Genomic DNA, 24158 nt, shown 5'->3' with positions numbered 1-24158 from the left:
GAACATGTGCACTTTGACTTCCTTTGCTTTCAGTGGGTCACTTGCAGAAAGACTGAGGTCAGATGATGCAGTCTCCCATACCTTGAAAAAAACCTGTATCTTGTATCTTTACAAGTTCAGAGCAGCTCTAGTTCGCAAATGTTGCCCACTCTTATAGCTTTTTGCTAATTTCGTCTGTGGGCTGGCTGGCAGACACAGGCGAGCTTTCTGACAGTTCAGAATGGGATGTCCACTGCCCTTCTGTTTACATAAACCAACCCTACCTGATGCTGCAGCCTGGAGGCCCCTCTGACCAGCCAAGACAAAGAACTTGGAAGACATTTAGGGAAAGTGCTCCTTTGGCAGAGACACCACCAACACTTCTGGTGGCACAGTCTAGTTAGATAAGTCATGCACTCTCTATTCACTGAACTTCACTAGGTAAGTGCTTTAACCTACTAAGCTGGCCTTGCAGTTATCGTTCTATAGTACTGAACACCGCAGGCAAGATTTTCTTAATTTCACTATATTTTGAGACACACTGGTCTTTACAACTTACTTGGTGCACACTGAATAGTGTTAATCCACAATAGATGCCTTGTCAGGTTAAGTATATAGCTCCACATGTCCCCTGCAAATTTTCCCATGGTGTGTCTTAATTGCAAAGAAGATGCCACAATAGTTTTAAAGTCCTGTCATCTTACAAAGAGGCTTTAGGTAAGTGGCCTTCCATTTTTGGAGATATGCATTTGTTTCAAGATGTTTTCAGACCTTCTCATTATTCAGTGTAGGAAATTAGCCTCTCTCTAGCTTGGTTACCCCCACGTTCTACATGTTTGTCAGTGTGTTTGACTGTGTTCACTGGGATCCTGCTAACCAGGACCCCAGTGACTATGCTCTCTCTTCTATATTTTGTTGCTGGTAACTTTTTCTTCCCACAATTGGCATACTGGTCCCCCATGTAAGTCCCTAGAATATGGTACCTAGGTACCCAGGGCATTGTGGTTCCAGGGGATCCCTATGGGCTGCAGCAGTTATCCTGCCACTCATAGGGAGCCCATGCAAAGGGTTCTGAAGGCCTGGCATTGCAGCCTGCATGAAACGGGTACATATACCCATTTTCACTATAGGTCACTACACCAGGACACTATGGTGGGCTCTCTCAGCCTATAGGGCAGGACCCAGGTACCTGTGTGTGAGGTCACCCCTGCACTAGCAGAGGTGCCCCACAAACTCCAGCCAGTTCAGGGACCCCCAGTCCTTGATCTGGCATGAAACTGGACAATGGAAAGTGGAGTGACCACTCCCCTGTCCATCACCACCCCAGGGGTGGTGCCCAGAGCTCCTCGAGAGGGTCCCTGGTTCTGCAATCTTGTTTCTAAAGTTCACAGGGAACTCCGGGAGCATCTGAGTAGCCAGGCCAGGCATGTGATGTCAGAGCCCCCTCCTGATAGTTGCTTACCTGGTTCAGTGACCAATCTCCCTTTCAGGGATATTTAGGGTATCTCTCTTGGATGGGTCCTCACATTTGGCTTGCAAGATTCCAGAAGGACTCCTCTGTAACCTTCACTTTGACTTCTGGCCTCCGGAACTGCTACTGGAACCTCCAGGACCCGACAATCTGCTTCCAAGAGGAAAGGACTCTTTAGACACATTGTTTTCAGGGTTCCTGCCAGCTTTGCAACACTTCCTCACTGTGTATCCTCAGAAAACTGCGACTCCTCAGCCTGCACTAGAAGAAGAAGGAATCTCCCTTGGAGTGAAGGAGTCACTCCCCTGCAACCGCAGGCACCTATAACAAGCGATGACCGGCTGTGTGGATATCCTCTCCTGCTGAGCTGCGTGGATCCTACATCATGCGTGTTGGTCCGGAGTAGTCCTCTTGGTCCTCTCTGCCAGCTGTCCAACCTTGGTGGAGGTAAGCCTTTGCCTTCCCATGCAGGTCAGTGCCCCTGTGCACACCGTCTCTTGCAGCTGCCAAGACTTGTTTGCATGTCCTCCAAGGAATCTTCAGGCGACGTGTAGCTCCAGCCCACAGCACTCCATCCTGCAAAGCACAGCCTCCTGTGGCGTGGGATCCACTTTTGTAGTGCTGCGTGGGCTCCTTCTGTAACTCCTGTGTCACCGTCCCGTGGGACTCCTGTGGGTGCTGCCTCTGCTCCTATGGACTCTCTGCGACGCTGAAGGTTCCCTGTGACCCCCGCCCCTCCTCCTGGGCCTTGCTGGTCCCCAGCCCCTCTTTTCCAATAACCGCGAGATTGCCTTTGCCAAGGCTTGTTGGTGGAAATCCTGAACCAACACTCGTCTGCAATCTTCCTTCCGACGTGGGACATCTTCTGCATCCATCAGGAACTCTTCTCCGGCTCCAGGACTGCAGTGCCAACCTGTTCTTCACTACCGTTGAGCCAATTCCTGCATCCACAGCTGGGTGGGTAGTACCTCCTACTCCTCCTGGACTCTCCTGTGACTCTTGGAGTTGGTTCCCTCTCTCCACAGGTCTTTCTTCAGGAATCCACCGCTGGTTTTCTTGCATTCTGCTCTTGGTGTCTTCTTTTTCTTCTTTTCCTCCTTTTGGGTGGGTTGGGGAAAATCCAGTGTTTTACTTCTGCATTCCTGGTCGCTTGGGAGGGTGGGGGGTACTGTGTTACTTACCTCTGTGGTTTTCTAGTACTCCTTGCTCCCCTCTACAGAATTTACTTACTTTCTTTAGCATATGGTTTGTGCGCCTCCTAGGGTCACTATTGTTTATTGCTATTTGCACTGTTTTCTAACCTTTTCTATGCCTGTTTCTGATTACTAGTGTATATATTTAGTGTATTACTTACCTCCTAAGGGTGGGTCACCTGTCTAGTATTTTGTGGTGATCTGTGCCAAAAATAAAGTACCTTTATTTTTGTACAACTGAGTATTTTCTTTCATGTGTGTAAGTTCTGTGTGACTACAGTGGTATTGTTCGAGCTTTGCATGTCTCCTAGATAAGCCCTGGCTGCTCATCCACAGCTACCTCTAGCGAGCCTGGCTTCTAGAGACTGCCTACACTTCACTAAGAGAGGATACCTGAACCTGGTATAAGGTGAAAGTGCCATAGGTACCGACCATACAACAGGCCAGCTTCCTACACTCAGAATGTTGTTTTTAAAAGTATCTCTTTCAATGCACTTTACTGCTTGGTTTTACTCATGAGAATGTTTAACTTTTAGTGTCACACATATGGCAGTTCAATGTCACTCATAACTGCATCGAAACCATAGAAATGTGAAACCTTAGCAGCTATGGTGGTTGGTTTGTCTAGTGTATCTGTGATTAAAGAGAAACGTTGTGGTGGATTTCCTTTTTCATTTTTGGTAAAATGTTGCACAGGTTGGCCATTTTGATGATAAAACAGTCAGCTGCACACTTCAGAAAGCTGTTCTATCACTAGATGTTTGAATGAGACAAATCAGATACATGGTCACAAAAATGATTATAAAGAGTTCACTTGGGCATCTATTTGCACTAGAATGTTAATAATGACATGCTCCATTCTTTGCTTTGTAGAGTGCTGTATTGTATCTGTAGTGTTTTAAGGGACCTGGGGTTTTCTTGTGGTAAAATAATTTGCCAGATTTATTTAGCTTGTCTGTAACTTTGATGTGGTGGATTAAGGGTATCAAATCAATGGGCCAGTTTTTACTTGTCTTCCATTGCAAAAGTGGGTGGCTACATAAATGGCTTCCAAACTCTCAGACACAAAGAGATGAGTATTTTCATATTTCAGGATATAAGACTTGAGGGTGATGAATTGTGTTCAGCATGACAATTCTAATGCTTTACTATTTGCTGATCCAGTTTTTGGTTATATGGTGTGCTTGCTTTATTGTGGCTCATGTTCGGTGTCTAATGAAAATGCTTTGTGGCCCTGCAGGGCAGGACATGTTTGGGTAGTGTTTTAATTTGTTTGTTTCAGAAAACAGAAGAAGTGCTTAACAGCATGTTGTTAGTGTTTGGGGCGAAAGTCCTCTGCGTTGCTTATAAACGTTCTGCTCTATGACCCTGAACGTTTTATCTGGCCTCCCTTATATTTTGCCTCCAGTTAACTCAACTAACAGGAAGCACATTGAGGATGCTTTAAGTACGTTCTGCTTTTCCGTTGATAGGAGGTTACTGTTGGAAAATGTCCCTCTCTGAAGGGTCACCTCAAACTTTTTGCCTTCCTCTTCCTCTTTTTCTGACCTCATTTTTGTTGGCTTTAGGACTTTGGGCACTTTACCACTGCCAACCAGTGATAAAGTGCATTTGCTCTTTCCCCTAAACATGATAACATTGGTTTCTACCCAATCAGCATGTTTAATTTACCTGTGAGTCCCTAGTAAAGTGCACTACATGTGCCCAGAGCCTGTAAATTAAATGCTACTATTGGGCCTGCAGCACTGATTGTGCCACCCACATAAGTAGCCCCTTAACCATGTCTTGGGCATGCCATTGCAAGGCCTGTGTGTGCAGTTTCACTGCCACTTCGACTTGGCATTTAAACCTACTTGCCAAGCCATGAACTCCCCTTTCTCTACATATCTGTCACCTCTAAGTCAGGTCCTAGGTAACCCATAGGGCTAGGTGCTATGTAGGTAAAAGGCAGGACATGTACATATGTGTTTTGCATGTGCTGGTAGGGAAAAACTCATAAATTTGTTTTCCACTACAGCAAGGCCTGCTCCTGTCATAGACTAGCATTAGAACTGCTCTCATATACTTTTGAGTGGTAGATTCTGATCTGGAAGGAGTAGACCTGTCGTATTTAGTATTGCCAGAATGGTAATGGAAAATCCTGCTTACTGGTGAAGTTGGATTTAATATTACTTTTTAGAAATGACACTTTTAGAAAGTGGGCATTTCTCTGCATTGACTGCCATCTGTGCCTTACAGCCCAGTCTCTAATCCACGTCTAGAATATGCTGGTTGACAGCTCCCCTGTGCATTCCACCCAGACAGTCATAAACACAGGAGACACAGTCCTATCTGCATACTGAATCAGTCTCCCTGGGAAGGAATGGTGGAAGGGCTCTCTCTTGCAGTTCAAAGGCCAGTGGCCTGCCCTTACACAAACGACTGCTAAATCCTCACAGAGATTCTGGCACACACGACTGGGCTGAAAGGGGAACTCGTGCACTTCAAAACCAGTTTTTGAAGTTTTCCCCACTTCAAAGGTATATTTGGTTATATAAACTGGGTCTCTGACCCCACCAGTATCAGACACTTCTTGATCTACACCTGAACTCTGTCAGAAGAGCTACCTGACTGCCCAAAGCACTCATCTGGACTGCTTTGCTGAGAAGAACTGTTGCTCTGCCGTTGTCCTGATGGTCGCTGACTTTGCTTGAAGGACTCTGCCTTCCACAAAAGTGCTCTCCAAGGGCTTGGATTAAGGTTGCCTCCTGTTTTAAATCTAAGGGACAAAAAAGACTTAAACTACGAGGTGGTAACTAGTTTAACAACTTCAGCGACACCAGCACCGATGCTGCAGCCTGCTCCCACTCCGTGGACATCGCTGCATTTAACAGCTGCAGACTGCAATACAAGTCAGATGCTGTAGCAGCACCAATGACGTCACACAGTATCAGCCTGACACTGTGAAGTTGACGCACACGTTTTGCCTGACTGGATCCATGGACCCCGCTTGGTCACAAGAAACCGATGCATCGCCACCAACGTTGCACCAGCTCCCCCAGCAACAGGGCAGAACCAACACCTCACCTCCCCTCGCCTCCCAGTGCGGAACCAGTGCCTCACCTCCCCGGATGCCAAAAGGGACTGACGCCGCACTGGCCCTAGCGATGCCTCATCTCCCCGACTCTGTGCGATGTCGTTGCTTCTTTGTTTTCAGAATGCACCTGGGGGTCAGTGCGACTCCATGCCCGGCACCTGTGGCGTCATAATATTTGGAACGACTCCGTCAATGATGCCGTGAGAGTCTCAGTTGGAGCTACTGTGTTTCTAAGCACTCTAGTGGTATTTGATATTTAAAAAATCATAACTTTGCTTGTGTACATTGGATTTTCAATGTTCCAGCCTTATTTTATTCAAATAAATGTGATCTATTTTTCTAAACCTGGGTGGTGTATTTTTGTGGTGTTTCATTGTGTTATTGTATGAGTTATTACACAAATACTTTATGCATTGCCTTCTAAGTTAAGCCTGCCTGTTCTGTGTCAAGCTACCAGAGGGTGAACACAGGATAATTTGGGTTGTGTTGTGACTTACCCTGACTAGGATTGTGGTCCCTATTTGGACAAGGGTGTATCTCTCTGCCAACTAGAGACCGCATTTCTAACAGTTACATATAGTGAACTCTGATCTGATTGCATGTGACTACTTTCATCTCATATGAGACGGGTGACAGTGGTGGCCGCATTATTCTAGCCCAGTGGCGTATGCCTTTTTTTACCTCTACCCCTCATGGGAGAGTAACTATTGGCACTCCACTCTAAGTGTTAATTCAGATCTTCATTATCACAAACCTTTATCTATCATCATGATGTTCACTAGAGAAAATTGAAAGGTGGTGTCTGTTTCTGACACTGTATGCATAGGTGCAGAAGATGATGGGCGATGTGTTCACCCCCTTCCTTTATTTAATTACAGGTTTCTCCTGTTGTTTTGAAACCAAACCTTCCCTCCATCGTCATGTGTTTCTGCCAGGTGCCACACAATGGTGGATTTATGATGGTCTTCATATGAGATATAACTAACAACAAAGGCAACCCTACAAGAACCAGGATCAATAAAATATTCAACAATAAAACATTGGTTCCTATTGGAGTAATAATTAAGTATATCGGATCCAAAAAAGCACGATCACACAAATAACGTTGTTGTAGGATGGGTTACAGGCATCATAAATAATTATCATTAAACACAGAAAGATTTTTTTTAACAAAATTACTCCAAATGCATTTGTGACAAATGTGCCCCATGTGAGCTGGAACCCACAACCACCCCAAGACCAATAGTGCAGAAATACTGTTTTACAAATAAAGGGAACAAAAAAAGGTTCCCAATTTTCAACAAACTACCTCAAACAATAATTTCAATATCCGTGAGTCGCTCCTGACTTTCAAAGGGTCTAATTTTATGGCCCATTTGGCACTTGTCAACAATGTTTCGACCCTCTATGAAATAGGAGCTCTCATCAGGACGATTCAATAATCAGGACACCTAAAACAGAATAACAGAGAGAAATGTGAGGCTAATAAAGGCTGAGGTAGTAAAGTAGACGAAGAAGAACAGAAATAGATGGAGTTATACCTGATGGAAACCAAGGAAAAGTTCAGTGGCGCACCCCACCATATGTGTGCAAATAGGTCTAAAATGTAGTACTCATATAGGGAGTCCTGTATGGCAACTGCATCAATAAAGAAAAAATAGAGGGCAAATACATAATTCATAGCTGCTATAGCTCGCATCAATAGTGATGTATAATGGAGGGAAACACCTATTCACCCCCTATGCACGACTGCTGGTCCATAATAATTGCCTAGATCCCCGTGTTCCCAGAATTAAAGGAACGTCACGGGCAGAATGCCAGAAATACAGAGATTCAAGTGAACACTTCAACAAGGGGTGGACTGCAAAATCCAGCCTCACCGCATCCAGCAGAATAGAACAGTGAGGTGTGCGGCATCCTGTTGGAGGGACAGGGACGGTTTCCCAAAACATGGCTAGGAGTGCAATGGCTCCAGTGTACGGCGGCCCAGAAGGGAGTGCACCAGGTGCTCTCAAGGCAATCCGCTTAGGGTGCGCTGCAATACTTTAAGCATAAAGAACCAGCAAAAGTCTTTATTAGTATATCCCTTGGAGAAATGTCTGTAAGGATGAGTGCTTTTACACAAGTGCACTAGCCATTCAGAGGGGAATGAAAAGGAATAGATAATGACAACCCCAATCAAAACAACGGGCAGAACCACAAACTCATATTGGCATGCTCGAGGGAAAGTGTGTAATGCCAATACATATGTATGGACAATTCAAAGGAAGGTTGAGAGATGGATGAGAAGAGAAATACATAAGAGGAAATGACGGCTAAAGAGAATTACCAATAAGCAATAGGATTACGAGCATAAATGCCTCAAAGTCCTCTAGGCAAAAAGGATACCCACATCAAATATGGTCAAAACTTAATAAGAGGAAAGACCAGTTCCTAACCAATTAAAAATGTAGAGCCATATACATATGATTTCTTATAGTGCCACCACCCACTAGGTAAATTAATGTTGTGCAGAGGAGAACACATATTCGCACATTTCAAGCTGATTATCAATTATACATCTGTGCATTATTGTCAGTTGTAAAAAAGAGGAATCGTTTAACATCTTTTTGGAAATCTGAAGGCCCCACCCCCCCTCCCCATTCTCACTGACCAGGCTACTCCCCTGGAGCTCATTTACTATTGGCAAATGTTTACTGCCTTCTGTTACAAGTATTGTCTATGAATACTGTTGGACACTTTTGCGGAATATTTCCTTTGTTATGACATGTTCTTGTTCTTTGGGTAATGTGGCTGTGGGAATTGTCCTTTCTAACTTGATGTATTAATTTCTTGCAGTCATAAAGGCATTTAATGTTAAAATATATTATACAATAAGCAGGGTGCATGAGAGGGGCCTTAGGGGCATTGGAAAGGGAGAGGAGTGCAGATTGGTAAGAATATCAAGTGAAAGAAAGCATATTTTATAACATATCCAACATTTGTAAGGACCTTCAAAACAGAGAGGAAGAGTGTGTGTGTGTTTTTGTCAGGTTGTGTGTAAGAATTCCTAATGAAATCCGACAGACACCGAACCATACCTGACTAGAAACACTTGTTCCCATCTATGTATAAGAAAATACACTTATTAGGGGTGTAACACCCCAAGTACATCCCTGAAAACGCCCCCTTTCCCCCTCTGAGCTCCATGGATGTCCTCCCAGCTACTTAAGACTCCAGACTCTACAGAACACTGCAACCACCTCAACCTCCCCAACTGCTCAAGTATCACCCCACACCTCAGGAACCTCTATTGGCTCCCCGTCCAGAAAAGATGCCAAATCAAAATCCTCACACTCACATACAAGGCTCTCCACAACCTAGGGTCTTCCTACATCTACCATCCACTGAGCTTCTACGTTCCAGCAAGACAACTACGCTGTGCCTCGCTAAACCTCGCACAACCTCCTGCATCCATTGCAGCTGCATCGGAGGCCTCTCTTCCTACACAGCAGCCAGGTCCTGGAACAGGATGCCCCTCCACCTCCAAACATCTTCTTCTCTGGCAGACTTCAGAAGGAGACTCAAGATGTGGCTTTTCAACTGAGACACTTAACCCTCAGCGCCCAGATACCCTAAGGGGTGATAGTGCTGCGCTTTACAAATGCTATAGTTGATTGATTGATGTAAGAGAAGATATGAGCCCTTTAGTTCAGTTACATCTGAGCACCAATTCTCCACTGTGTTCAGTACATGCTCTCTATAGTTACATCATTCAATCCATTTTACTTCCATTTTCTGGAGAACTCTTATGAGGTTTTCACCTCTTTCTGGAGTGGAGGAGATGTCAATAACGTGCCATTTCTGCTCGTCCGCTGTGTGGATCTTTTACAGAAAGTGAGACTATGGGGGCATTAGTTGCTGCACAAGTGATCCAACTTTGGTTTTGACAAATGCATGTTTTAACCGGTTGGGAGGTGTGTCCTATATAGATCAGTTCACATGGATGCCGACCCCAAGACATCAAGGGATTCTTCCTGTGGCTGAGAGAGTCATGTCAATCAGCTGGACGTTAGAAGAAAACACAATTCTACAACTCACCCTCACCCCACTGCAGCAGATTTGCTTAGAGAAACAGAGACAGAGGAAATCTGTAGCCTGATGTTTGTCTCACTGGCATGTATGATAGAGATACCTTCATAGTGGCCATGATTTAGACATTTTACCTGTCTGGCTTTACTCTGCCAAGGCAAAAGGGTACATCCAATCGCTGACGGAACAAAGTACACCCCACCAAACATTAAAGAGGCCCCATAGACCGTAGCTGAAGTCACTTTATGCAATACCTTGCAAATATGGTCAACTTAGTGGTCCAGGGAACTATTTGGCCCCTGCAGTGATGTACTCTTGCAGCTCTGCCACCTGGATAGTAACTGAGATGGCATGACAGCATTTTTAAAAACAGATCTAGCAGTGCTTGAGCTCTGATCACCATGCTAGAGCACAATATGGGGACCAGACTAATCTAGTGAACTTTCCAGAGTATGGAAACCTAGGGTGAATCAAATCCTTGTTGTGTAAATAATGTGGTTGCAGGGAAGCTCAGCACTTAGATTCTCTAAAAGCATGTTACCTACTACCGCATGCTGTCAGCAATTGATACTGATTTACACTTCCCCACCTGAGCAAGCAATCGGGAGCCACTTAGTAGGACTCATATTGACATGCTCAGTATGTCACTATGGTCCTTAATATATGCTTCCAGGAGATTGCTGAATAACACTTGGCATTCCATGTTCAAGTTGGCAGGGCGTATGGACTAAGTTTACATGACTGGTTCTGGTCACATACACAGATAATGGATACCTGCCAGTGTTGCGTTGGTTTATTTCATGGGTACTTACAAAGATTTTCCTGGGGGCCAAAATTTTGGTCTGTGATGTGACCGAGGGCCGCATTGATGCTAACAGGGTGGCATTTGTGGTTGGTGGTGGGGGAGGCATTTGGGGGGATGTTGGAGGTAAGGTGGGTTTAGAGGAGGAAAGCATAAGCATCTAGTGGCTGAATTGCACCAGAAAACCCTGGATTAATCCCAGCTTCCCCATTTACCAAATTGTGTGATCCTATGCAATTTGTTTATTTCACTTTCGCTTTATTCTCCCATAGAAAAGGATTCGAAATACAGAACTTCAGGATGAGTGGTGTACAAAACTTTCTCCTGTGTTTGATTTAATAAACAATATTGTTGTTCATGTATAACAGGAACCCAGGCCACTTAAAGGGCAACATAATAACTGACTTACCTCTTAGTTCACTATTGACATTGTTGCTAGGGTGGGAGAAGAATGAATGTTTCTAGATTCATGTGTTAAAAAAATTATCACCTTTAAAAAAAAAAGTCTCAATTTTCAAGGTACTCATATAATCTGATTTACTAAGGTGAAACGGTTCTGCATGTTATATAAAATACACTTTTTGAATTCTGAAGAGACTTATCATACATACCTTTTACACTTTTACTGCAAGACGTCTTAAAAAAATGAGTGTTCCTAAAGTGAAGTGGTGCAGGACCAGCTAGTTATATCATTTTAACTGAAATTAACCTGCAAATGAACGCCTTTTTAATTACCATTTTTTTAATGCTAGTGCTCAGTCAGTTAAAAATCATCCTAATGCTGTAATTCACCAAGGGGGGTACATGCAAAGGTCAGGAGGGCCGCATGCGGCCCATGGGCCGTACTTTGAATATCACTGATTTACCTTCACGTAACTGTTCATAGCATGTGAGTTTTATGTTATTAACTAATTGGAAAGACAGTGAATAAAGGTAATAGCTGGTGCTATAACAGCCTTTGGGAAAGGCCACACTTGTAAAAGGGTACAATAGAGGCCCTACTGTTACTCAGTAAACCTAAACAAGACATCACCAATCTAGTGATGAACAGCACAAAAAAACAGCACAAGAGAAGCAGAAAACGAAAGCATGGATCTGTCATGAAGATATCCTTCACCATTTCTGGCAGATGATGCAGAAACACCTCAAGGTCTTTTCTGACATCTACTGAAATATGAAATATAATTGAGATGGTGAAGGGGGTTGGAATCAGTTGTCTCTGTTGTTGATTCCAGTACTAATGTGCTCAAGTTGATTAAATGTGGGCCAAATACCAGCGTAATGGTGGGAATATTGTGCAATTTTTTAAGGTAAAAGTGTTTCATAAAGTGTTATGTGATTAAAATCATGACCAACCATATACAGTGAAAGATTAAGATACTCCGGAAGATGTGTTGTATAGAAATATACAACGCCTGACAAAAGTTGAGCTAGATGTAAGTCTTGGACTCCGAATTTCTCTTACTTTCCCAAGATTATATAGTGAATTGGACAGTTTCAAATACGAGGATGAGGTGCAGGCACCGAGGAATGCTAGGGGGTTACGTTGACGGACTTTGAAAGAAAGGGTTGTGTGGTGAGAGCGTGATTTGGGGCTGTAGGACAGTGCATTGCAATAGTGGATGTGTGCTGAATGCAGAAAGGTCGCAGAGTGTGGTGTCAGCTGTGTCAGGCTTGAGTGTGGGACGGGCAATGATATAATGGAGGGGAGACGAGCAGAAGAGCCAGACCGAGAGAAATGTGAGCTTGGGAGGTTGAAGTATGATACTGAAGATAATCACCATGACTAAAGCAAACCGTAGTCAATTTAACACACATTGATGCAAAGAGGTAATGGAGTGAGGCCTTTGGGTATCTGAAAGCAGTGTTTCCTTACACACCGCTAAACATGAGATGTTGTTTCCTACTTAATAGTATAGCCCGTGGCTGAATGTCATGCATCCAGCTGGTTAACTCTTTAGAAAACAGAGCTTCCCTGCTCAGAGGCAATATAGAATAAAGATACCGATTGCTGAAGGTGTGTTATTGAATGGAAAAGACAAGGCAGAAATACCAAAGGCACCAAAACATCGATTAATATTTCAGTTCACAAGCTCTGGGCAGTGATGGTGGTGAATCCGTCTCTGATCTTGCACAGTCATCATTGTAAAGGGAAATACCTTGGACAAGACCGGTATGCCATCTGTACTTATAAATCTTACTTCAGGCGCGTGTTTATATATATTAGGATAAACGTAACAGTTCCCCACTTCACAGACTTCAAAAATGAACGAGGCTCAGGTACGTCTGCATTGTCAAGCACAGTAGGAAATGCGTTGCATTTGTCACCATGATGAAAGATCTCTGTGATGGCTCACCATTACTTAAGACCATTGCAGTATGTGTGTAAAGAAGACAAATACAGTGAAGTACTTAACATGGTTTTGAGTCCACCTAGCTTCCTTTTTAATAAATTCCATAGCATAAAAATGTGGTAATATTCTGGCGATTGGTTCTGTAGGCAGAGGTGTTTTAACGTAATGTTCTCAACCGTGCCCTCAAACGTTTGCACTTCTAGCTTTCATTAGACAAGTCCCCTCCTGGTGATATCTTTTTATGAGTGGAAACCTCTGAGCGTTATTTGATCCATAGAAAGTGAAACGATATACGTTGTGGAGTGTTGGCACACTCTCTGAACACCAACTCATTGTCTTATTTTTTTCCTTTATGTTTTACGCACCTGTAAGCTACAATGATGACACGAAAATGTGCAAGTTTACTTTACTCTTTGTTTTTAGCGCATGAGCACAGACGGGCACCATCATTTATTCGCAAACCACAGAGTGCACGTGGTATGGAAGGAGATACTGTGAGGATCGAATGCCAAGTCGCTGCTGTGCCATTTCCACAAATCTTACTGAAGAAAAATAATGAAATGTTGCAGTATAACACGGACAGAATAAGGTATGATGCAAAATGCTTGACTAAACCAAGAAAAAAAAACAAATGAACAAATCTCAGTTGTCCGCCTTCCATTTATCTTTAAAATATCTTTTGTAATCTGCTCACAATAATTCATAGCACTGAATTAACAAATAGGCACCATTTGAATTGAAGAAGCTCAGACTGTGCAATACGCTTAGAGTGTGGAACTGTACATATAAACTATTGTATATTTTAAAGCATTGTAGGGAATTGGGTTTGGGTGGAGGTGGTGTGTGAACCCTTCTCAAGCAACAACCACAAGCCGTGTCAGGGTGAACCACAATAATTCACTAAATTAACCTGTGCATAACCCTCTGGTAGCCTGGCGCAAAAACAATCAGGCTTAACTTAGATGCAGTGTGTAAAATATTTATGCAGCACTCAAACAGTAATAAAGTGAAAACATAATGCAAGAAAATCCCACAACAATTTAGAAAAATACAGTGGAATTTAACAAATAATTTGACACCAAAATGACAAATATCAGTAGGACCAGATTTATAGATTTTTTGTTAGCTATTTATTTTTAAAAAACAGTGCCTAAAAGATCAGAGCGCCAGCCGCAGACATCTAGTCGCATGAGAATGGAGCAAAGTCGAAAGTTATAGCTGACCACCATGAAGCGTGGTTCGGATACACAAAGTGGATTGGACAGGACTTGCATTACGTTTGGACTTAGAAGAAGAATTTTTGAAGATAAGTGTCAGAGAACATAGAGTCCAGCATGGCAAGGACGCCAGTGGTGTTCGAGTAGGAGGTATCGTCATCGGGGAGTCACTGGGCAAAGTTGTGGTGAAGATTGCTACATTCGGACTTTGTCACTTTTTGGAAAATAGAAAACCTCCAGCTGGACAAAGCTGCAGGCTGTTGTTGACAAGGGCTTCATGAGGATGGATTCCCTTTCGAAGAGGAGTTGGTGAACAGAATTTGCTGCTGCGGCAAAGAACAAATGGGATCTACAACAAAGCCAGGCTCACTGGATATGCACCTGGGGCGGATCGGCAAGCAGATAAGACTCGCTCTTTTGTTGGTTCTCAGGTCACTTTTTTAATCAAAAATGTACCCTAGTGTGGTTTGTGTGTTCTCCACATACCCCTGAGACAATTAGTGGATACACTGAAGTGAAACAATATTTTTTTATGTTACAATTTTAAAGTATCTCAATTATAGTCTGCAGTGGCAAGTCTTAACTATTTCACCACTTCGGTCTGCCACAGCAATAATGCAAAAAAACATCCTATCTAATACACTGTACTGCATTGCACCCCATTAGAATCAACAGGACTCTCATAATGTATTTCTTCGCTGACGTACTTTGTACAGCTATCTCTTTCCAGATTCATTCATAGGGCTCACAAGGCTTCATGTCTTGCCCTAGGCCAGGGGTCTCCAACATTTTCTAGATTCAAAACGAATTATATTCCATGATGATCCTCCAGAGCTACTAATATTCAAGGCCACTGGTATCGTGCTGCAGGGGGGACTACATGATAGGGCAAGGTTTACTAAATTATGCAACGAGAAAGGGTAAATTATAGGGCATGAAGTGATACAGTTTGTCATCATATTACCTTATTATTTTAACACATGTTCCCTGGGGCAAAGGTTTCACATCATGAGTACCAGTTTGACACCAAAATACAGCAATAAACAACAGAAAGATAACTAGTCAAACTTTGCAAAGGACCTTCCACTGAGCAGCAACATTTGATGTTATGATTTCAGTCATCTGTGGTCCTTTTGAGCTCTAAACACCTTTTTTGGTTACAATCTGCAGACTGTGCAGCAGATGATGGATTCTGTGGCAGCTGCAACAAATCCATTGTTATGCAGAAAAGGGTGCAGACACAAAATTGCATAATTCCAGTGGCCCTGCTATTATTATTGGAGATGCAGTAGTAACGACAGAGGACAAGATTTCATTAGAGGCTACCATATGCAAGAGTGGCAGCAGCAATCACATCAGTGTACCAGGCACAGTTACCAGTAGTAATGTAAAAACTGCTTTATCAATGTGAAATGCCTCTACATGGGTAATACAAAACTGCCATAGCTGCAATGCCCAACACCAAGTTAATAATAATAATAATATGAATATTCTCTCCAACACAGATTTTTATCACTCAAATATCAGCTTTAAATATATTTAGTAAATTCAAATATTTTTCTCCAAACATCAGCTTTATGGATTCTGAAAATGTATCCATTTTTGTCTCAAATGCACACTTTTTGGTATACATATATTAAATCAACCAAGCAAAAGCTTCTCATTTAGTCCACTGGAATGCACACAGGAGAGCTACTTACAGGTAGCTGGAGAGCAACCAGTAACTAACTAGTTTGCACCACTGTCATGATGAACATCAGTTCACATTCGTAACAGGTACTATTTTGCCACTACTCTGAGACTCCCACAAAACTCTCGCAATGCACCAATGGCGGCTGGTAAACTTAAAGACCGGTGGTATGTATTTATCATCTGAATTGCAGTAACCGAGCAAGCTTGAAAGGCTGCAAGAGAGTTGACAGGAGTTTGCCCTCAGAACTGTTTTTGAAAAATGGAACTGAATTGTACAACGTGTCTCATCATTTCACATACATTTGTTAAATTTCTAGAGGTTAAAGGGAGGCATTTAAGAACTTTCATGCTCTTCTGAGCAAGTCTTACAGTCTACAGTGATATTGTGATTTCACTATCCCCATGAAATCAAGTCAAAATTGTGTATGGTTCAGCATGATATCTCAATAAATTGGTTAAGAGTTATTTCAGGCAGTTGGGAAAATCTGGAGATGCAATTTCACAAGGTCTTTCTTTTGACAATAAGGTACGTGGCATTTCTTTCACTTCTGTGTTCAATTTCCTCTTTATACTGCTCCTTCCAGTTAATTCTTAAATTACATGTTATGAATGACCAAATATTTGCGCAATGAAGACCCAGATGATCACACTTTCTGAGGATTGCTTGGCTTCTCAATGTGCCAATCAATGGGTGGGTCCACATGTTGCTGGATATTTTCAAAGTAGCCTACTTCAAGTACTTTTAGCTTCATGATAAAGCTAAAGGCAACACAAGATACAACATTGATGCTATAGGAAATGTACAATTCACATTCAAGCATCTATTTAGCAAAAACTAACGCCCATCCTGGTGGCAAATATTAGATTTGAGCTGCATGTGTTTAGTAGATATTGGAGCTAGATGCTTCACTTGAAGTGCAGTTTATTCTAAATTCATTCAGGTCAAAGCTGAGCTACATGCTACTTGGAGTATTCATGTCACACTGAACATCCTCCGTTTCTGGTTTCTGACTGTACCTTAAGTTGAAACCAGTGCAATATGCCCTTACAGAAACACAAACTGATGCTAATGATGATGCCACAGTTCGTAAAACTTGCAAATACCCCAGGTGATGTCATGGAATTAGGACAGACTGGATCAGAGAGCTACAAAGACATAGGTGACCAACTAGAAAAATCATACTGTAAGTGTATTACAACATTTGGCTGCAAATTGGAGAAAAAGAGCAGCAAGCTTGTGGTCTTTATGAGTAGGGTGTTGCAACAAATTTAGGTCATAGCCTACTCGAAAATCTCATCCTACATCTGTAGAGGGGACTCGCTGTATGGCTAAAGAATGAAAATTCACACAAGACAGTGTCTATTCTGCTTTTGAAAACCTGTGTCTATTACAGATTATGACTGTTTTATAACTAAGCTCCCTAAAGTCCCCATTACTACAAGGAAACACTAATTTAATCATAAGTAAATAAACACATATGCTGTAGACTTATAATCTATACAGCAGTGTGTTTACTTATGATTAAATGCTTACATTTTGAGCTGCATTGAATAATCAATAAAATGAACCACAAAGTAGTGGTTAGTAACATAAATAAAGTCAACATAAAGAATACGGCTAACATATATAGATCACTTACTGTGATCCTGCTTCATTACATATATTTGAAAAGCTTTACAAAATCGTAATAGAAAATCACTAGCTATTGAACCAAGCTTCTGGCAAGGAATGGGCTAAAAGGGGTGCTATATGCTCATACCTGTTACCTAGTCTCACCATATAAGCGAAGGGCCTGCTACAAGTAGATGTGCCAGGTGGGTTTCTTGAATTTAAAAAAAAAATTTGGCTAGATATGGCACAGAGTGTAATGTTGAACCAGTTCCATGACCCGAAGAGGTCATGTTAGAGAATCATGTAATTACTAATGAGAAATTTCAAGTGAGCCTAACAATTTCTTCTTCTACAGTAAAACTGGAAAGCTGACCACTAAGTTTGTTCACAACTGGCAATGCCTTACAGCAGATGCCTGGGTTCTTCAAAGGATGCAGGGTTCTGACAGATAGTTTGTCACTTGTCAAATTCAGCTCTAAAAGCCTCACTGATTACTTTTCTCCTTAAAAGAGCAACAACTTAAAGATGCAGAGGATGCAAGCAATCTCCATAATAGAGCCTTCTCATGTATGCCTTATCAAACAGCTTTGTGAGCCTCGTCTTTTTTGGGGAAAAAAGAAGTTTGAATGGTTACTTATGGTGATCACTTAGAAGTAACTTAGTTCACAACCCTTCCATGTGCTCGTCCCTCAACCCTTTGGTGCTTTACCAAAGTCATATCTACAGTGGCCTAGGTTTTGATGACCCACAGAATGAGGTTGATAATATAACTGGATGACATGATCTTCTTGCATCAAAATCCACATCTCACAGCCCAGATTCTACAAGCCAGAGCCCTTTAGGACCTAGGCTTTGTGAACAAATTGTATTTGCCCCCCAAGAAGCAACTAGACTTCCTGTTGCTGAAGATCCATTCTGTTACAGCAAGCTTGCTGTTGTCTACAAGGAGAGTTAAAACAATAAGAAAATCGATTTCTTTGAACTATAATCAAGTTTCTTTCAACCCTTTAAGAGTAAAGTAGGAGTCCTCCCCTCCTTGATTCAAACCCCTATTCCAGGGCTACTCCATTATTAAACCCTACAAAAGCAAGAAATCTGCAAATACCCCTCGGTATAAATCACCTCTCCTCCTGTTACCTTGGGATCTGTGGGGGCCTTGGAATTGGCCATGGCTGCCATTGGGCACTAAGGCTGGACATTCCTTTTATTCCACTGTGCATTTCCTGGGTGGACTGGAGCCCCTCAAGGCATGATTTGAAAGCCCAGGGCGCTCCCTTTGCCTCTGTCATTTTCTCCAGCTCTGCAAAGTTAATGGCTGCAGGCCCAGGAATGCTTAAAGAGAGAAATAAAAAGACAGAGAGACGGGAAGGGTAGAGAGAAAGCAATCAGAGAGGGAGGAGAGAGAATGAGAGAGGAGGAATAAGAGTATAGAAAGAGAGAGGGAGATATTGCGCCAGCAGACGAACAGAGTGGTACAGTTCTGAGCATTTTTTACAGAGCTGCTTTTGGAGATGCCACCAACCTTGACTGCCACGGCCGATCTTGACAAAAATGGAAGGAGTTAACACTTTGTTTAGTAAAAGTTGCACCTTTTCCTCCTTTTTTCCCTTGCAGTGGCCAAAGTGAAAATGCAGTGACCTCGCTCACCATATTGGGCCCCCATCCTTTAAAAAGAATTATTGAAAAAAAGCTTTGTGCCGATGATGACAGTGATATTTTGCTCTAGCATTTCCAGATTTCAAAGGTTGCACAGTCATGTTTCTGATAACTGCCCACTGGGGTGAAGAAAAGTAGTTACTTACTGGTAACTGTAGTTCTCCTGTATCGGAATCTTTCATAGATTCACATGCTTGAATCATTCCCCGTCGTCGAGATGGGAGTCCCCAGTAAATCAAAATCAATCAAATCAAATCATTAACATTTATAAAGCGCGCTACTCACCCGTGCGGGTCTCAAGGCGCTAGGGGAAAAAGGGGGGGGTTATCGCTGTTCGAACAGCCAGGTCTTTAGGAGTCTCCGGAAAGCGGAGTGGTCCTGGTTGGTCCTGAGGCTGGTGGGGAGGGAGTTCCAGGTCTTGGCCGCCAGGAAGGAGAAAGATCTCCCACCCGCCGTGGAGCGGCGGATGCGAGGGACAGCAGCGAGTGCGAGGCCAGAGGAGCGGAGGAGGCGGGTGGGGCCGTAGAAGCTGAGGCGTCTGTTGAGGTATTCCGGTCCCTTGTCGTAGAGGGCTTTGTGTGCGTGGGTGAGAAGTCGGAAGGTGATCCTTTTGCTGACAGGGAGCCAATGCAGGTGTCTCAGGTGTGCGGAGATGTGGCTGCTGCGGGGTATGTCGAGGATGAGGCGGGCCGAGGCGTTTTGAATGCGTTGCAGGCGATTTTGGAGTTTTGGCTGTGGTCCCGGCGTAGAGGGTGTTGCCGTAGTCCAGGCGGCTCGTGACGAGGGCGTGGGTCACGGTTTTTCTGGTGTCGGCGGGGATCCAGCAGAAGATCTTGCGGAGCATGCGGAGGGTGAGGAAGCAGGCGGAGGACACAGCGTTGACTTGCTTGGTCATGGTGAGAAGAGGGTCCAAGATGAAGCCGAGGTTGCGGGCGTGGTCTGTGGGGGTCGGTGCTGTGCCGAGGGTCGTGGGCCACCAGGAGTCGTCCCAGGCGGACGGGGTGTTGCCAAGGATGAGGACTTCCGTTTTTCAGAGTTCAGCTTTAGGTGGCTGAGCCTCATCCAATCTGCGACATCCTTCATACCCTCTTGTAGGTTGGTCTTGGCGCTGGCGGGGTCCTTGGTGAGGGAGAGTATAAGTTGGGTGTCGTCGGCGTAGGAGGTGATGATGATGTCGTGCTTGCGTACGATGTTGGCGAGGGGGCTCATGTAGACATTGAAGAGTGTCGGGCTGAGTGATGAGCCTTGGGGTACGCCGCAGATGATCTCGGTGGGTTCTGAGCGAAACGGAGGGAGGTAAACTCTTTGGGAACGGTTTGAGAGGAAGGAGGCGATCCAGTCCAGGGCCTGGCCTTGGATCCCGGTGGAGCGGAGGCGGGTGATTAGGGTGCGGCGACAGACGGTGTCAAAGGCAGCCGAGAGGTCGAGCAGAATGAGGGCGACTGTTTCACCGTTGTCCATCAGGGTTCTGATGTCGTCAGTGACTGAGATGAGGGCGGTTTCAGTGCTGTGGTTGGTTCGGAATCCGGTTTGTGAGGGGTCGAGCAGGTTGTTGTCTTCCAGGAAGGTGGTCAGCTGTTTGTTGACGGTCTTCTCTATTACTTTGCCTGGGAAAGGCAGAAGAGAGATGGGGCGGAAGTTTTTTAGGTCGCTCGGGTCAGCCGTAGGTTTCTTTAGTAGGGCGTTGACTTCGGCGTGTTTCCAGCATTCGGGGAAGGTAGCAGAAGAAAAAGAAGAGTTGATGACGGTATGGAGGTGCGGGGCGATGATGTCGTCGGCTTTGTTAAAGATGAAGTGCGGGCAGGGGTCCGAAGGGGCGCCGGAGTGGATAGAGTTCATGATGGATTTGGTTTCTTCCGTGTTGATGTGGGACCAGTTGTTGAGGGTGATGGCCGTGGATGCCGGTTCGGTGGTGTATGGTTGGGTCTGGTGTCCGAAGCTGTCGTGGAGGTCGCTAATCTTGCGATGGAAGAAAGTGGCGAGGGATTCGCACAGATCCTGTGAGGGCGTGACGGCGTTGGCGCTGGGGTTGGAGAACTCCTTGACGATGCTGAAGAGTTCTCTGCTGTTGTGTCTGTTTTTGTCCAGTCTGTCGGTGAAAAAGTTCCTTTTGGCAGCACGGATCAGGTGGTGGTGTTCGCGGGTAGCGTTCTTGAGGGCGGTCATGTTGTCAGCGGTGCGGTCCTTGCGCCAGGCTTTCTCAAGGGCGCAACAAGTTTTCTTTGATTCTTTGAGGGTGTCAGAGAACCAGAGAGGTTTTTTGGTGTTGGTCTGTCGATGCGTGCGTTTGAGGGGAGCAAGGATGTCTGCGCAGTTGGAGATCCAGTTTGTGAGGTTGAGGGCTGCGTCGTTGGGGTCGGTGGTGAGGGTGGGTTGGTTGGCGGCGAGTGCGGAGAAGAGTTGCTCTTCGGGGATCTTGTTCCACTGTCGACGAGGGATGGGTTGGGTGCGGAGGTGGCGGGTCTCGCGTCGGAATGTGAAGTGGACGCAGCTGTGGTCGGTCCAGTGTAGGGCAGAGGCGTGGCTGAAGAAGACGTGTTTGCTGGCGGAGAAGATGGGGTCAAGCGTGTGTCCGGCGATGTGGGTGTTCACCAGTTGTTTGAGGCCGAGGTTGGCGAGGTTGTCGAGCAGGGTGGTGGTGTTGGGGTCGTTGTTTTGTTCCAGATGGAAGTTGAGGTGACCTAGGAGGATGTAGTCCGGCGAGGCGAGGGCGTGCGGGGAGATGAAGTCGGCGATGGCGTCGCTGAAAGGGGCGCGTGGCCCGGGAGGACGGTAGACGAGGGATCCTCTGAGGGTGGTCCTCGGATCGGTGCGAATCTGAAAATGCAGGTGTTCAGCGGCGAGAGGGGTGTCTTCGGTGGAGGTGGTGACGCTGATGGAGTCTTTGAAGACAATGGCGATACCTCCTCCTACCTGGTTGGTGCGGTCTTTTCTGAATAGAAATATAGAAATATAGATGCAACTATAATGAAAAAAGGCCCAAAGGCTTTCACCTTAGTAGCCTACCTTGTCTCTGTGAGTAAAAAGGACAAAACCAAATCTCAGCGAATCAAGCTTCCCCTCCCTCTAGAACCCTCCTGTGAGAAGCTCCATTCCGTCAGATTTTCCAAAGCACAAGTGCCAAAGTATCTGAAGAGAACAGATAACGGTGAACTTCCGAGGGGAGGAGGAAGGGACGCATGTGAATCTATGAAAGATTCCAATACTGGAGAACTACAGTCACAGGTAAGTAATTAATTTTCGTACTCCAGTATTGGAACTTTCATAGATTCACATGCTTGATTTAGAATAGCAAGCAATAGTGAAGCACATTGTATAGTACATATAACCACAATCACTGAAGTAAACATGATCATGAACAGAGATGAATTATTAATTAAGCAATGAATATGCGAAGAGAACATCACTGTAGCATGATAAATAATAAATAATACCGCATCAAAGGAAGAAAACAATGCTATACAATGTGCGCAAAGCATCCGGGGCTGGCAGGAAAAAGGTAATGAAGAAAATACAACAGCTCACCGTTACTGGAATAGATGTCGTAAAACCACTAGTCCTACTGCTACATCACCCTGCGGTGTTTCTTCCAAACAATAAAGCTTTGCATAGGTATGCGTTAACTTCCTGGTGGCCGCCCTGCAAATGTCCTGAATGGGCACTCCTCCGAAGAGTGCTGTGGATGCGGCCATTGTCCTTGTTGAGTGTGCATGAGTTGGTTTCCTTTAAAAGTTTTCCTGCCACTGTATGACAGTAGTTAATAGCAGAGGCTATCCATCTTGCAGTCCCCTGCTTGGACAACGACTGGCCTTTTCTAGGAGCACTAAATGCTACGAAAAGTTGATTTGATTTTCTAAAATGCCTAGTTCTATCTAGATAAAACTTAAGAACGTCCAATGAATGAAGAGCCTGTTCCGCCGGTGTTGAAGGATTTGGGAAATATGACTTTAGTACCACCGGTTGATTAATATGGAAATTTGAAGAAACTTTAGGTATAAACTTTGTATTAGTTCGTAAGACAACCCTCTTTCTCTTGAACTGTAAGAAAGGGTCTTGGATAGTGAATGCTTGGATCTCGCTCACTCTTCTGGCTGAGGTAAGAGCGAGAAGGAGAGCAACCTTCCAGGATTAAAATTTTAAATCTGCCTTGTGAATTGGCTCGAACTGAGGCTTCAATAATTGGGACAACACCAGGTTAAGCTGCCACAATGGTGGAGGAGGTCTGACTGGAGGGAAAGATCGGAACAGCCCTTTAAGAAATAGTTTTATGACTCTTGTGGACCACAAAGGAGGTACGTTGTCCTTACGTCTATAGCGGGAAATTACTGCTAAGTGGACTCTTATCGAAGCGATCGCCAACGCTGATCTGGCCAGAGGATAAGGCAGTATCTGCTCCGGCGATGAAGAGAAAGGATGTACCTGAGCCTGTGTACACCATGAGCAAAACATTTTCCACTTCAGACGATAACATTTGCTGGTACTTTCAGCTGTAGCTCTGGCGAGGATGACTCTACAGCCTGAAGGAATATTAGGGGGTGCAAACTCATGGTGTTCAGGAGCCAGGCTGTTAAATGAAGTGAAGCTGGATCCAGGTGGAGAATTTGACCATTGCTCACTGTTAGTAGGGACGGCATTACTGGTAGAGGGATGCTGTGCTCTCTGGGAGGAGAAGGAGCTCTGTATACCTATACTGGCTAAGCCAAGCCGGAGCGATCAGAAGAAGTTTGCAGCGTTCGCTCTAGATCTTCGCTATGACTCTCGGCATGAGGGGAATGGGAGGAAAGGCTTAAGCATAAATTCCTGACCATGCCATAGAAAACGCATTCCCCCAAGAGCCCCGATGGTGATCCCGACATGCAAAGAAACAGCATTTTGCATTCTTCAAGGTGTCGAAGAGATCCAGGTTTGTTTTTCCCCATAGGGAGAAAACTCAATTCAACATTCATTGATCCAGTTCCCATTCGTGGTTGGATGATAGAGACCTGCTCAGAGAGTCTGCTATGACGTTCTGAATGCCCGGGATGTGTTCTGCTCA

At 44.4% G+C, this 24158-nt stretch overlaps 1 protein-coding gene across 3 annotated transcripts in view; it reads left to right on the top strand.

Moving 5' to 3' along the window:
* MYOT (myotilin) overlaps positions 1-24158 on the top strand; it is a 607534-nt gene that overhangs the window by 519799 nt on the left and 63577 nt on the right. For all 3 annotated transcript variants that reach the window (XM_069199264.1, XM_069199262.1, XM_069199263.1), the window contains one exon: positions 13370-13535. In XM_069199264.1, coding sequence (XP_069055365.1) covers positions 13370-13535 — 166 coding nt within the window. The remainder of the gene's footprint in view (positions 1-13369; positions 13536-24158) is intronic.

Source organism: Pleurodeles waltl, chromosome 7 (assembly GCF_031143425.1).
Source record: "Pleurodeles waltl isolate 20211129_DDA chromosome 7, aPleWal1.hap1.20221129, whole genome shotgun sequence".
Lineage (NCBI taxonomy): Eukaryota > Metazoa > Chordata > Amphibia > Caudata > Salamandridae > Pleurodeles > Pleurodeles waltl.
This window is presented reverse-complemented; position numbering and strand designations above follow the sequence as displayed.